The sequence below is a fragment of the Zychaea mexicana genome (assembly GCF_025766255.1).
Source record: "Zychaea mexicana strain RSA 1403 chromosome Unknown BDB00scaffold_14, whole genome shotgun sequence".
NCBI lineage: Eukaryota > Fungi > Mucoromycota > Mucoromycetes > Mucorales > Lichtheimiaceae > Zychaea > Zychaea mexicana.
The window spans coordinates 71826-86874 of NW_026516677.1; the positions used below are offsets into that span (position 1 = coordinate 71826).

At 34.7% G+C, this 15049-nt stretch overlaps 4 protein-coding genes across 4 annotated transcripts; all 4 read left to right on the forward strand.

Annotated features, from left to right (window-relative positions):
- The first annotated feature begins 3511 nt into the window (after window positions 1–3511).
- On the forward strand, window positions 3512–4368 carry BDB00DRAFT_117337 (uncharacterized protein). Its single transcript, XM_053116123.1, has 4 exons — window positions 3512–3629; window positions 3711–3904; window positions 3977–4066; window positions 4133–4368. Exons 1-4 carry the CDS (start codon window positions 3557–3559, stop codon window positions 4238–4240), a joined length of 465 nt encoding a protein of 154 aa, XP_052982652.1. The 5' UTR covers window positions 3512–3556; the 3' UTR covers window positions 4241–4368.
- A 698-nt stretch (window positions 4369–5066) lies between these two features.
- Window positions 5067–5384, forward strand: BDB00DRAFT_758338 (uncharacterized protein; the record flags this gene model as incomplete). Its single annotated transcript, XM_053119052.1, has 1 exon — window positions 5067–5384. A coding segment is annotated over one exon (318 nt), but the record flags the coding sequence as incomplete, so codon positions are not given.
- Window positions 5385–5459: 75 nt separating this feature from the next.
- On the forward strand, window positions 5460–5615 carry BDB00DRAFT_758468 (uncharacterized protein; the record flags this gene model as incomplete). The annotated part of the gene is made up of 1 exon (XM_053119058.1): window positions 5460–5615. A coding segment is annotated over one exon (156 nt), but the record flags the coding sequence as incomplete, so codon positions are not given.
- A 4512-nt stretch (window positions 5616–10127) lies between these two features.
- On the forward strand, window positions 10128–11445 carry BDB00DRAFT_881992 (uncharacterized protein; the record flags this gene model as incomplete). The annotated part of the gene is given in 5 exon segments (XM_053128117.1): window positions 10128–10134; window positions 10713–10952; window positions 11028–11052; window positions 11071–11173; window positions 11248–11445. The coding sequence occupies 5 exon segments, from the start codon at window positions 10128–10130 to the stop codon at window positions 11443–11445; spliced, it is 573 nt and encodes a 190-aa protein (XP_052982655.1).
- Window positions 11446–15049: the final 3604 nt, after the last annotated feature.

Genomic DNA, 15049 nt, shown 5'->3' on the forward strand with positions numbered 1-15049 from the left:
TACCAGTACCTTCCACTTCTCCGTTTTTATTAAAACCTTCAAAAAAAACCACTTTCTGCACTTTGAAGTTCGCGACGCTTGATCTCGTTTCCGGCCGTTTTCCTTTCTATCTCTCTTTTATGTTCCCTCACATATACTGTTTTCTTTCTTTTCTAATCATTACCCTTCGTAGTTTATTAACTCCGACGTAGTGTTGAATAAAATTGGACCATTGATGTGGTTGTACTAAAAAAAATTGTTTCTTTAAATTTGGTTAGTCTGAGGATAAAACAAATTGGCAATGTGATATCAATTCATTATTTTATAATTTTATTTTATTCTCTCTGTTGAGAACCCTTTTTTTTTTCAAATTATTATTTTGTAACCTCAAGAATAAGTATGTATATTTATCCCACAATATTAAATATCAAATAAGTAGTATATGTTATATTGACCCAATCAATAAAGCCTTTTATATCAAATAAAATTCAAAACCAGATCACCATATCCCCTACAAAAAAAAAGATGTGAGGTTTAAGCATTTTATTATTGTCAAGCAACCTTTTTAATCCTTTTTTATTTTTTTTTCTTAAAACCATCTGAAGGTCCATCATATAAAAACGCGCAAGTAAGCACATTTGCTCTTCACGATTCGTAGGAATATTGATCTAATTAGAATTTTAAGATAGGTCTGAGACATGAAGAAACAAAAATGTGTTGCGTAGAAGCGGAATCGGATACTTGATTTATAAAGCTAAGTATTATATTTCGTGACAAAAAAAAGCATGTTGGCAAGTTGTGACAAGAAAAACAGGTTGGTAAACTACACATGAACCCTGCCCTTCGCCGGAGAAAGTTTCTGGTGGCCTTACAGCAATTGCTGTTCCCGCCGGATGTGGGAGTTGTAGTTTGTTAATATGGGGAAGAAGACCTGGTTGAACCCTGCCCTTCGCCGGAGAAAGTTTCTGGTAGCCTTATAGCAATTGCTGTTCCCACCAGATGTGGGAAGTGGTCTTCTTCTCTCTTGTCACTAATCAAGTAACATACATATAGATACAAAGTCTAATATCATCTACCTTTTCTTCTTTTGTCTACGCGTAGAATCATTGGACACTTTGTGTGATGGCGTCACGAACAAGGAATCTTCTGGCTGAATAAAAAATACACAAGGGCGTGACCATAATTATGTTCAGCAATAGAGGTCCATGAACCAATGGATTGAATATTTTTTAAAACCTATATGATTGATACACGACAGTAGCTTCAATATATGGTGTCTTTTTCTCTCTCTTTATGTTATAAATCATAATAATAATACCCAACAATACACATATATTTTAATTTACACGCAAAGCCCAAAATTCCCTATCTTTATTATTCTTTCTCCTTTGTATGACATATATGCTATGTGCCAATAATAATAAAACCAGATTAAATATAAATTATCGCCGTAGCCCTGTCATTTGAACAAGAGAAAACCAGTCAGTAACAGAGCCAAATTATTACATAAAGGAAACAACAACACAGTCTTGCCCAAGGAGAATATATATATGGACCATATAGCAAGCAAGAACTTCATTAAGAAAGGCTGTCTAACACCCCTTGCTATATAACAGCAACTGTATATACAGGTTTGGAAGGAGCACTCTATGTGAACTTTGCGTATATTATATTATATGATTCTTGGAGGTGCTTGTAGGGGGTATTGAAAGAAAATGACGTTGGCGAAAGAACCTTTGATAATGGATAACGCCATTATGCACAAGACACCGGAAGTGAAGAAGGCAGTTGCAAAACAAGGCTTTGAAATATTGTATCTTCCTTAATCATACTGTCGAAACTCAAGGCGTGTGTCAAACGCGACTTACTCACATCGGGTGATACTTTGCTACTAAGAATCATGTCCTCTACTGGCCAGATCATTGCTCAAGACTATTAGGGTTGAATTAGGCACTCTCTTTCGTTTGTGCCTCATTGTTTTGATGGAGAGAGAATGTTGTAGTTTTTTTTTCATATTTCTATATGTTTTTTTTTCTAAATAAATCGTGAAGTTTACAACATAAAAGTAAAAAGGAATTGTGATCTGTTATGTTAACATCCAACAATTATGAAAATTACACCCGCCAGCGTAATTTTTAACTACTGCCAATCACATAAAATTGCAACGCCAAAGCCAAAAATTCGCACCGCTATGATGGGAAAATACCCCCCGCTAATCATTAGAAAAAATCCTATAAGCCGATATATTTTAATACAATATTAACCAAAAACGATATATATTAATCCTATCCATCAACGCTCGTGGACCTCTACAAAAAAAACAGAAACACCAAAAAAAACAAATCCCAACTTATTCGCTATCTCTGTAAGCAACACCCTCACATCATTACCCTACAAGAAACGCATGCTCAAGACGCCGAAGTAGAACAACGACTACATCAGCAGTTTTGCGCCACACAATCATTCTGGACCAAAGATTGCAGCATTGTCTCTCTCTGTCCCGACATCCAGCTCACACGTATTACTATCCTCAACGACTCGCGCCATCTACTTGTCCGGGTTGAACATAAACAAAACGATTTTACATCCTTTTATATTGTAACCATCTATGCACCATCATCGACCAATACAGCACGACGACGGTTTTTTGCAACATTTTATAATTCACGACTCCTCAGCAGTCAACACCCTTATCGCCAACGGATGGTTATTATAGCTATAGACGACCCGACTACCGTTAAAATGTACCGATTGAACGGCACACACTTCTGTAAGAGGACTTCATCAACTGCCTCAATCCAACATCACCAGAAGTTCTTTTCCCTACCTTCAGTCGGAGCGACTCATTTCTATCAACGATCGATTACATACTTGCTTCACCCGTATTCACTAATACCGTGAAGACCAGGGACGTCTCATATGTGGCACCCCGCTGGACGCCGCAGATGCCATACATGCGATACAAACTTATATGGACCTTTAAAAAATTTACACCGAACCCCTTCTTGTATCTCTCTTACTGGGCAGGTCTATTTGGGGCAGTTCTATTTGCACACCCCCTCATACACACCCCCAGTCACACCCAGGTAGGATTTCCGTTACACACACCCCACTGACATTTCTTCTGTGCACACCCCCTCACACCCTTATGACTGAAAATTGTGCAAAATATTTGAGTAAAACAACTACACATTGTATATGATGACATACAATAAGCAGGTGTTTCTATCAATTCATGGGGGTGGAAAAATGGCCTCTGGGCAAAAGGGGGTAGTCAGCTAAATTGAAAGTTAGCAACGTTAGTGACTAACTCTGGTTTTGAAAACTGCTAATTTTAGCAAATAAATGGATTTAGCGGGCAATTTTTAGCAGGGAATTCTGTGCGCCAGTGGTGCGGAAATCCTACCCGGGTGTGACTGGGGGTGTGCATGAGGGGGTGTGTAAATAGACCTGCCCATAAATTCATTCCTTTTGAATCTTAAAAAAAAAAAACTTGACTTTAACTTTACCTAATTTCAACAACTTCTTCCAGTTTATATACCTTATTTTTTCGTGATTTACAAGATCTATTGTTCGCATGGAAACCATCAATACAAAATTTTTCCAAACTACTTTTACCGAAGAAGTTGTACGCGATTTACATTTAAGAGGTAACTCAAATCATGTAAGAAGTGTATTACTTCAACTCGAAAAACATACATACAATCGTTTTATTTATTTTACCTCTGTAGACTTTTGGCTTTTGGAAGAGCCCTGTCACTGGACTCTCACGCACTATTTAGAAAGCCTGGTAAAACTTGACCCAGCCGTTTCCAACCGAAATGCGTCAATTCGCATCCGTCATGACGCTAAAATAATTCAAGAGCATGTGGTAGCTGGCACTGTGGCTGAAACGATGGTTACAGCTATTGTAAATTACCCAACTGTAAGTATAATTATAGGATAATATTAGAATTCGCTTGCATTATACAGTATGCTCACCGTAGTTGTTTTATAGAACGCTCGAGGTAAAAAAATATTTCAAGAATACTTCAAACACCATACTACACCAATAGGAATTGCGGCGATGAATTTTGAAACACAAAAAGTATGCCTATTGTTCAATAGTTACAGGCAAGATCGAGGTAAAATTTGTTCTAACATAAATTTGTAGTCACGGTTACGAAGCATAATGTCGCAAGTAATAGCTGATGAAGAAGAAATTAATATGCGTAAACGAAATTATGGAGAGAGCTCGGGCAATAGTAGTAAAATTGAGTAAAAAAAAGTACGAATTGATAATAATAATATCGAAGGAGAAGAAGATGACAACAAAGAAAAATGCATTTGGACTGAATGGAAAGAATTCCTGGGCAATCCAGATAATACGTCACATTTAATTCAATTGAGGTAAACAGAAACAATTTCACTTTCCCCACTTTATAGTGACTTCACTATTAAAACTCACCAGGTTATATTCGTTTTATTTCATAAACTTGATGTAACATGTTTTACTTATTGAGAATCATGCCATTAACTAGTCTGGAAAAGCATAATGTAATCTGGTGTGGAAAGTTGGTACGACGTCGAAGCTGCTATTCAGCAGAACTTTATGAAAAAACAAACGAAGAAGTAAGCAGTATAAAACTTGAAAGCGTTGACTTGTGCTTACTTGATTTTGTAAGTGACGTGACAGATGCGGTATGTATCCATTAATAGAGGGAGAATACATGAAAAAGATAATAACTGATATTTTATTAGACATCCCGCCAGGTTATGGAAGACACCATAGAAAAGCTTAATCGCCTAGAACTTGACGATGTTAAATTGGTTTCAGAACAGAAATTTATTAGTAGCATACTTTCAACATTGTAAGTGTACACTATCGAGTTCTTACGCAACTATAAGAGGCTTACGGATCATTATTGTTTCCTACAAATTTTAGTGCCGAAGAAGTGTATGTTAACGTGGGAGTAGAAGTGTTGCAAAAATCCGAAACAATTTACAGATATTACATATTTGATCCTTGTCTTAAAAACGTTGCCAAGTATCTTCGTCGCACTGGATACAAAATTACGTTTTTACCTGGTGAAATTGAATTGAATGCGATCACCAAACAGTTACAACAATCTGGAATGAAAGATGGCCGGTATCATTACAACGCAGATGGAGTGCTTCGTGCTGATGAATTTTTAAACATGGAAATTCTCTTAACTGAAGTCTCAAACGGTTATGGAAGTAACAACAGTGGAAAGTCTAGTTTTGATCATTACAAGGCTATGTTTGGAATGCTTGCTATGTTACGAACATTAGCTCAAAAATATTCAAAGGCATCATTTAACACATTCCAAAAATTAAAGGTGCATTTTTTACATGGACATGGTAAGCAAAACGACTGTTATCGTTTTTCGTATGTTCCATATTAATTTTTATATTGACTTTTCATTTTGTATTTAGGTTATGCAATTCGTCATTGGAGTATGTCAGTCTAGGCACCGAGTGTTTTTGTTATGCATAAAGAACAATGTGTTGAAGTACCTGTCAACTTTTCCGAAAAAAACGAGCTTTTGGTTCCATTTATAGAATTTTATTCAACTGTTGCTGTAAGTAGTATAAAACGAAGAAATGGAAGAAGTAATCAATCTCACTCAATATAATTATTATTGCATAACTTTAGGCTGGCTGTGCAGAAACTGTAGATATCATGGTATTACTAAAGGCGGAGCATGTTGCAGCTTCACGAAAAAAGTGCAAAACAACATCTCTTACAAGTATTGTTGATCCCGTGATTGTAAGACTCAACGAAGGAAAGCACATGACAATTGTTGCTGATGAAGGTCCCATGAGCGTACCAGGAAGTCCCGATCATGACTAGTGAATTCAATATGACATTTCTTGTTTTATGATCTATATTTTCATGAATGTAAAAAAAAATAAACATTTTTATAAAGGGCTGATAGTGGGCTGGTGAATTTGATGGAGTATTGTGATATTATTGTTAGTCTATCCTTCTCCAGTTTCTAGCCATCTAATTATTTCTTGTATTCTTTATAGGATTTAGTCTGTACACTGGTGATTCATCTTTGACCAAGTTCCTCCCGATATTGACTGCATTTGTTCCAACATTTAGGCGTCCTACTATTAGTTGTCTAACCAATTATAATCTACTAGCTGTAATATAGATAATAAAATTGCTATGACCGGTATAACCATCAGTGGCCGAATTAATTATTAATTTACAATAAAAATAATAAAAATTGAATTTTTTTATTTATATTAGTAGCCTCATGAGAAAAAAAAGAGCGATTGTTTAAAGTACATAACAACAAATAAAAATGAACACAACACAACACACTGAACAACTCGATATTGAAATTAAAAATTTAATTGATAATGAATGGACTTTTCTTGATAAATCTTGGCCTGAAATGCAACATAGATTTAATCATAGAACAGCTATTAAAGATATGAAGAATAATACAATAAATGATATAAAGGATGTATTACTTAATAGATTTGGATTTATACCTGTATTTTATTTTCTTACAGTTTTATATGGAAATATTGAATATCCAGGGCTATACCGCGAGATTGAAAAAGGACTTGCATTATTATATCATATGGTATCAGGTGTATCAGGAAAGGATATGCATACTGTTATGCCATATGCGACATTTTATGATTTATATAAGCGGTTCTGGATTACTAACTATAATGAATTGAATAAAAAGGTAAAACAAGATCTAGACAGTATGTTCTCATCACCACGTATTCGCACTCTATCAGCAATAATAAACAATCCAGATGGTTTTAAGAATGTTACACTATTTATTGATGGACATGATAATAAAATAAAGTATTATAAACCAAATGAGTCACATTCACAGTTATATTCATATAAATTAAAAGGGCCAGCTGTACATACACAAGTTATACAGGATATGAATGAAATAATTACACATGTTTCAGTATCTGAAAAATGTGCTATCGGAAATGATGGTACTATGTTTATTAATATGAAACTATATTAAAAAATAAGTGAGGCAGATTGTTTAGGAATGGATGGTGGATATAACTTATTTATACAAAAGTTTAAAGATAATGCGACAGATGCCGGATATAGTTTTTATGATCGTAATTTTTTTACATCCCATAAGAAAAGAACCAGGACAAAAGTTAACAATCAATGAGACATACTTTAATAACAAGTTTGGATCATTTCGTTTAGCAATAGAAGCACAGTTCTCTATGTTAGGCTCTAAATTTGAACGATTTAATAATAATCGTGCAGCATTGCAAATAACCGATATAAGATATTATAATATTCAGTTTCGTGTTGCTTGTATTCTTACTAATATATGGCGATTTGTAAATAAGTATAATATAGAGGTACAACCATATCATAAATTATGGTATGGAAAAAATTTTGAATTCCTAAGTAAGAAAAACAAACTTGACTTAGTATTTTCAAATGAGCAAAAAGTAAATACTGAATATAACGAAATGGTTGACATGCAGCAGAAATTTCTACAGCTTAACATTAATCAATCAATAGATATGGCTATAGATAGTGAGGACGAAACTGAAAATAATACATCTAAACGCAAGAGAAAAAATCAAAGAGAACAGAGAAATATAGAACATAGTAATTCATATGAAATTGAGAAGATTGTAGGACATGTGTATACTGATAATAAGTACATATTTGAGGTTAAGTGGGTTGGATATAGTGTAAAGGATAATAGTTGGTTAACAGTTGATAAGTTTAATTCCCGGGAAATGCTACATGAATATATGGCCACACATGGTATTCAGCTCTAAATTAATTTCTTACTTATTTGCTTATTAAAAAATTTCATATTGAAACTGACTGCATCAACTTTTCGTTTACTTGCCCAATTATATTTATGTTTTATGCATTCATTAGTTATACTTGTACTTATATTAGTATCTGTTGATTTATTTTTGACGTCAGTTTCTTTTGTTATATCTATATCATCTATTATAGCCTGTTTTATATCCTTATGCTTTTCAAAATATTCTTTTGGCTGTATTTCTTCTACTATTTGCTTGTTTCTCCGTTTATTTTTAATGTGTCTTTTTTTCTTTTTACGTTTTGGTATATTATTTGGTATGTTGCAGTCACTGCTTTTCTCTGATTCAGATGTACTTACATCTATGTATTTATGTTTCTCTATATCTTCTGGTGGGTTTTCCCAATCAGTAGTATCATTTACAACATCATCACATTTTATATCATTAAACACATCTTCCCAATGCCTACAATCTACTGATGATGGTACCTTTACAGTTGACCATCCTCTATTATTTTGTTGAGGCGGATTATGTTGTTTATTGTTCTGTGTATTATTACTATTATGTTTTTCTTCTCGTTCCTTCATCATATTCTTCTGTGTCAGCTAATTCTTGTAGTTCCTCTACTGTTTTATCCATCGGTGTATATTTTTTAATATCATCCTGACCACTATTATGTGCATAACGGATAAATGTATGCTGATCTTGGTATTCGTTTTCGAATTCACCTTTGTATAAGTCCTCATACATATCTATGTTTTCTAATATATGAATTTATTTTCATAATCCTTCACCTTCATTGTGTATGGATTCCATATTATATGACCTTTACGGTTCTTATCAACATAGATAATATATAAACGATTGAGCGTTGGCTCTAACTCATATACTGATTTGTTTTTGTATAACATGTGCGGCATATAGTTACTATTCAGTATTATTGGCATATTTTTCTTTTTAGTTATTGACTTTGTGAATTTGCCATCAAGTTTTAACCGTGTTCCTTCTAACATTTGGTTTAAAAATGTTAATTTGAAATCAGAACCTGTTTCTTCATTATACATAAAATCATAATCATCATCCTTATAATCTGACCAATCATTTTCTTTATTCATTAGATATGCTCGATGGCCACCTTGTTCTAATACATCAATGTTATATGTCTTACCTATATTTGATGGACCTACAATCCAGTATTGTGGTATCTTATTTTTGCCACCAAACATTGTTTCAATACCAAACATAGACCACATATGTAATTTATTTCCAGGGTTATTTTCCATATCTGCATCATGAAAGTAAGAATTTAAATTTGATTTTACAGTATCATATTTCTATAGCAATTCTGGATATATTTTGGTAGCCTTCCACATATTAAGCTGCTTAGTAATTAATTGATATCCAAGTAACTGTTGGTGCATTTTTCTGGTCTTAACTTCATAATTTGGATCCATATTATAACAAATATAATCTTTTCCTTTCATACAGTAGCTAATGGACTTTTGTGGATTACCACCTGGTTTAATATTTGGAGTAACACCATCGATAGTAAAGAATTTACGTGCTGTTTTTGTGTCGAACCGCTCATTCATTTGTATCCATATATGACCATGTTTCTCACCAGTTTCTGGTGCAATTTCATCACATGCAATTGCCTTTTCAATTCGATAACCAATACGTTCATGTTTTATAAACCATTCCATGATTTGCTCTTTTGTTAAATGGAAGTCCTTACAAATATATGTGAACAGCCCTTTAGTGTTTTGGAATTGGAATTCTTTACCGCCCTGCGAGGAATCTGCACCAGAGGTGTTACCCTCTAACATTGCATCGGAAAATTGAGGATTTGAGGATTTGAGGAATCTCACATATTCTCGAATTCTTCCAACTATTTTATTGCGTGTATTATTTTTAGTTTTTTTATCAACTTTAGCCTGTGTAAGGTCTTTTTCGAGTTCTGACCTCAGTTATGTGACAAGAGGTTCATACTCAATATGCTGATGGTTTTCAGCAAGGTGTTTTGCTCTTTCAATTAAGAGTGTCAATGTAACTCCTAAAATAGGAACAAATTCAGCCATAATGGCTAAGAATGCGAGAAGGTTGAGTTGGTTCATGTCGATTGTTGAAGTAATAAAAATAAAAAATATAACAAATATATTTTGCTTTATATTCTGTGGTATTATTTTTATATTAAAAAAAAAAATTCAATTTTTATTTTTTTAAAAAATTTAAATGTATGCATGCCAAGACATTCATGCATGATTTATTTCAATAAAAATTAGTTTGGCTATCCTGACATATCTTAGCTAATTAGTCATCTAGGGTTACTAGACCACATTAAAATCATCATAACTATGGCCGGTCCCCGAAAGTTGGTACGACGTCGAAGCTGCTATTCAGCAGAACTTTATGAAAAAACAAACGAAGAAGTAAGCAGTATAAAACTTGAAAGCGTTGACTTGCGCTTACTTGATTTTGTAAGTGACGTGACAGATGTGGTATGTATCTATTAATAGAGGGAGAATACATGAAAAAGATAATAACTGATATTTTATTAGACATCCCGCCAGGTTATGGAAGACACCATAGAAAAGCTTAATCGCCTAGAACTTGACGATGTTAAATTGGTTTCAGAACAGAAATTTATTAGTAGCATACTTTCAACATTGTAAGTGTACACTATCGAGTTCTTACGCAACTATAAGAGGCTTACGGATCATTATTGTTTCCTACAAATTTTAGTGCCGAAGAAGTGTATGTTAACGTGGGAGTAGAAGTGTTGCAAAAATCCGAAACAATTTACAGATATTACATATTTGATCCTTGTCTTAAAAACGTTGCCAAGTATCTTCGTCGCACTGGATACAAAATTACGTTTTTACCTAGTGAAATTGAATTGAATGCGATCACCAAACAGTTACAACAATCTGGAATGAAAGATGGCCGGTATCATTACAACGCAGATGGAGTGCTTCGTGCTGATGAATTTTTAAACATGGAAATTCTCTTAACTGAAGTCTCAAACGGTTATGGAAGTAACAACAGTGGAAAGTCTAGTTTTGATCATTACAAGGCTATGTTTGGAATGCTTGCTATGTTACGAACATTAGCTCAAAAATATTCAAAGGCATCATTTAACACATTCCAAAAATTAAAGGTGCATTTTTTACATGGACATGGTAAGCAAAACGACTGTTATCGTTTTTCGTATATTCCATATTAATTTTTATATTGACTTTTTATTTTGTATTTAGGTTATGCAATTCGTCATTGGAGTATGTCAGTCTAGGCACCGAGTGTTTTTGTTATGCATAAAGAACAATGTGTTGAAGTACCTGTCAACTTTTCCGAAAAAAACGAGCTTTTGGTTCCATTTATAGAATTTTATTCAACTGTTGCTGTAAGTAGTATAAAACGAAGAAATGGAAGAAGTAATCAATCTCACTCAATATAATTATTATTGCATAACTTTAGGCTGGCTGTGCAGAAACTGTAGATATCATGGTATTACTAAAGGCGGAGCATGTTGTAGCTTCACGAAAAAAGTGCAAAACAACATCTCTTACAAGTATTGTTGATCCCGTGATTGTAAGACTCAACGAAGGAAAGCACATGACAATTGTTGCTGATGAAGGTCCCATGAGCGTACCAGGAAGTCCCGATCATGACTAGTGAATTCAATATGACATTTCTTGTTTTATGATCTATATTTTCATAAATGTAAAAAAAAATAAACATTTTTATAAAGGGCTGATAGTGGGCTGGTGAATTTGATGGAGTATTGTGATATTATTGTTAGTCTATCCTTCTCCAGTTTCCAGCCATCTAATTATTTCTTGTATTCTTTATAGGATTTGGTCTACACACTGGCGATTCATCTTTGACCAAGTTCCTCCCAATATTGACCACATTTGTTCCAACATTTACTATTCTATTGCAAGACAAAAACGAATTCCTTTTAAACCACCCTGATACCAGTACCTTCCACTTCTCCGTTTTTATTAAAACCTTCAAAAAAAACCACTTTCTACACTTTGAAGTTCACGACGCTTGATCTCGTTTCCGGCCGTTTTCCTTTCTATCTCTCTTTTATGTTCCCTCACATATACTGTTTTCTTTCTTTTCTTATCATTACCCTTCGTAGTTTATTAACTCCGACGTAGTGTTGAACAAAATTGGACCATTGATGTGGTTGTACTAAAAAAAATTGTTTCTTTAAATTTGGTTAGTCTGAGGATAAAACAAATTGGCAATGTGATATCAATTCATTATTTTATAATTTTATTTTATTCTCTCTGTTGAGAACCCTTTTTTTTTTCAAATTATTATTTTGTAACCTCAAGAATAAGTATGTATATTTATCCCACAATATTAAATATCAAATAAGTAGTATATGTTATATTGACCCAATCAATAAAGCCTTTTATATCAAATAAATTTCAAAACCAGATCACCATGTCCCCTACAAAAAAAAAAGATGTGAGGTTTAAGCATTTTATTATTGTCAAGCAACCTTTTTAATCCTTTTTTATTTTTTTTTCTTAAAACCATCTGAAGGTCCATCATATAAAAACGCGCAAGTAAGCACATTTGCTCTTCACGATTCGTAGGAATATTGATCTAATTAGAATTTTAAGATAGGTCTGAGACATGAAGAAACAAAAATGTGTTGCGTAGAAGCGGAATCGGATACTTGATTTATAAAGCTAAGTATTATTTTTCGTGACAAAAAAAAAGCATGTTGGCAAGTTGTGACAAGAAAAACAGGTTGGCAAACTGCACATGAACCCTGCCCTTCGCCGGAGAAAGTTTCTGGTGGCCTTACAGCAATTGCTGTTCCCGCCGGATGTGGGAGCTGTAGTTTGTTAACATGGGGAAGAAGACCCAGTTGAACCCTGCCCTTCGCCGGAGAAAGTTTCTGGTGGCCTTATAGCAATTGCTGTTCCCGCCAGATGTGGGAAGTGGTCTTCTTCTCTCTTGTCACTAATCAAGTAACATACATATAGATACAAAGTCTAATATCATCTACCTTTTCTTCTTTTGTCTACGCGTAGAATCATTAGACACTTTGTGTGATGGCGTCACGAACAAGGAATATTCTGGCTGAATAAAAAATACACAAGGGCGTGACCATAATGATGTTCAGCAATAGAGGTCCATGAACCAATGGATTGAATATTTTTTAAAACCTGCATGATCGATACACGACAGTAGCTTCAATATATGGTGTCTTTTTCTCTCTCTTTATGTTATAAATCATAATAATAATACCCAACAATACACATATATTTTGATTTACACGCAAAGCCCAAAATTCCCTATCTTTGTTATTCTTTCTCCTTTGTATGACATATATGCTATGTGCCAATAATAATAAAACCAGATTAAATATAAATTATCGCCGTAGCCCTGTCATTTGAATAAGAGAAAACCAGTCAGTAACAGAGCCAAATTATCACATAAAGGAAACAACAACACGGTCTTGCCCAAGGAGAATATATATATGGACCATATAGCAAGCAAGAACTTCATTAAGAAAGGCTGTCTAACACCCCTTGCTATATAACAGCAACTGTATATACAGGTTTGGAAGGAGCACTCTATGTGAACTTTGCGTATATTATATTATATGATTCTTGGAGGTGCTTGTGGGGGGTATTGAAAGAAAATGACGTTGGTGAAAGAACCTTTGATAATGGATAACGCCATTATGCACAAGACACCGGAAGTGAAGAAGGCAGTTGCAAAACAAGGCTTTGAAATATTGTATCTTCCTTAATCATACTGTCGAAACTCAAGGCGTGTGTCAAACGCGACTTACTCACATCGGGTGATACTTTGCTACCAAGAATCATGTCCTCTACTGGCCAGATCATTGCTCAAGACTATCAGGGTTGAATTAGGCACTCTCTTTCGTTTGTGCCTCATTGTTTTGATGGAGAGAGAATGTTGTAGTTTTTTTTTCATATTTCTATATGTTTTTTTTTTAAATAAATCGTGAAGTTTACAACATAAAAGTAAAAAGGAATTGTGATCTGTTATGTTAACATCCAACAATTATGAAAATTACACCCGCCAGCGTAATTTTTAACTACTGCCAATCACATACAATTGCAACGCCAATCAAAAGACCTGCCAACGCCAAAGCCAAAAATTCGCACCGCCATGATGGGAAAATACCCCCCGCTAATCATTAGAAAAAATCCTGTAAGCCGATATATTTTAATACAATATTAACCAAAAATGATATATATTAATCCTATCCATCAACACTCGTGGACCTCTACAAAAAAAACAGAAACACCAAAAAAAACAAATCCCAAGTTATTCACTATCTCCGTGAGCAACACCCTCACATCATCACCCTACAAGAAACGCATGCTCAAGACGCCGAAGTAGAACAATAACTACATCAGCAGTTTTGCGCCACACAATCATTCTGGACCAAAGATTGCAGCATTGTCTCTCTCTGTCCCGACATCCAGCTCACACGTATTACTATCCTCAACGACTCGCGCCATCTACTTGTCCGGGTTGAACATAAACAAAACGATTTTACATCCTTTTATATTGTAACCATCTATGCACCATCATCGACCAATACAGCACGACGACGGTTTTTTGCAACATTTTATAATTCACGACTCCTCAGCAGTCAACACCCTTATCGCCAACGGATGGTTATTATAGCTATAGACGACCCGACTACCGTTAAAATGCACCGATTGAACGGCACACACTTCTGTAAGAGGACTTCATCAACTGCCTCAATCCAACATCACCAGAAGTTCTTTTCCCTACCTTCAGTCGGAGCGACTCAATTCTATCAACGATCGATTACATACTTGCTTCACCCGTATTCACTAATACCGTGAAGACCAGGGACGTCTCATATGTGGCACCCAGCTGGACGCCGCAGATGCCATACATGCGATACAAACTTATATGGACCTTTAAAAAATTTACACCGAACCCCTTCTTGTATCTCTCTTACTGGGCAGGTCTATTTGGGGCAGTTCTATTTGCACACCCCCTCATGCACACCCCCAGTCACACCTAGGTAGGATTTCCGTTACACACACCCCACTGACATTTCTTTCGTGCACACCCCTCACACCCTTTTGACTGAAAATTGTGCAAAATATTTGAGTAAAACAACTACACATTGTATATGATGACATACAATAAGCAGGTGTTTCTATCAATTCATGGGGGCGGAAAAATGGCCTCTGGGCAAAAGGGGGTAGTCAGCTAAATTGAAAGTTAGCAACGTTAG

Coding starts and splice junctions, on each gene's coding strand:
- BDB00DRAFT_117337 (XM_053116123.1), top strand. CDS start 3,557: ATGGAAACCATCAATACAAAATTTTTCCAAACTACTTTTACCGAAGAA. Junction 3,905..3,976: donor CTATTGTAAATTACCCAACT/GTAAGTATAATT, acceptor GTTGTTTTATAG/AACGCTCGAGGTAAAAAAAT. Junction 4,067..4,132: donor TGAATTTTGAAACACAAAAA/GTATGCCTATTG, acceptor ATAAATTTGTAG/TCACGGTTACGAAGCATAAT.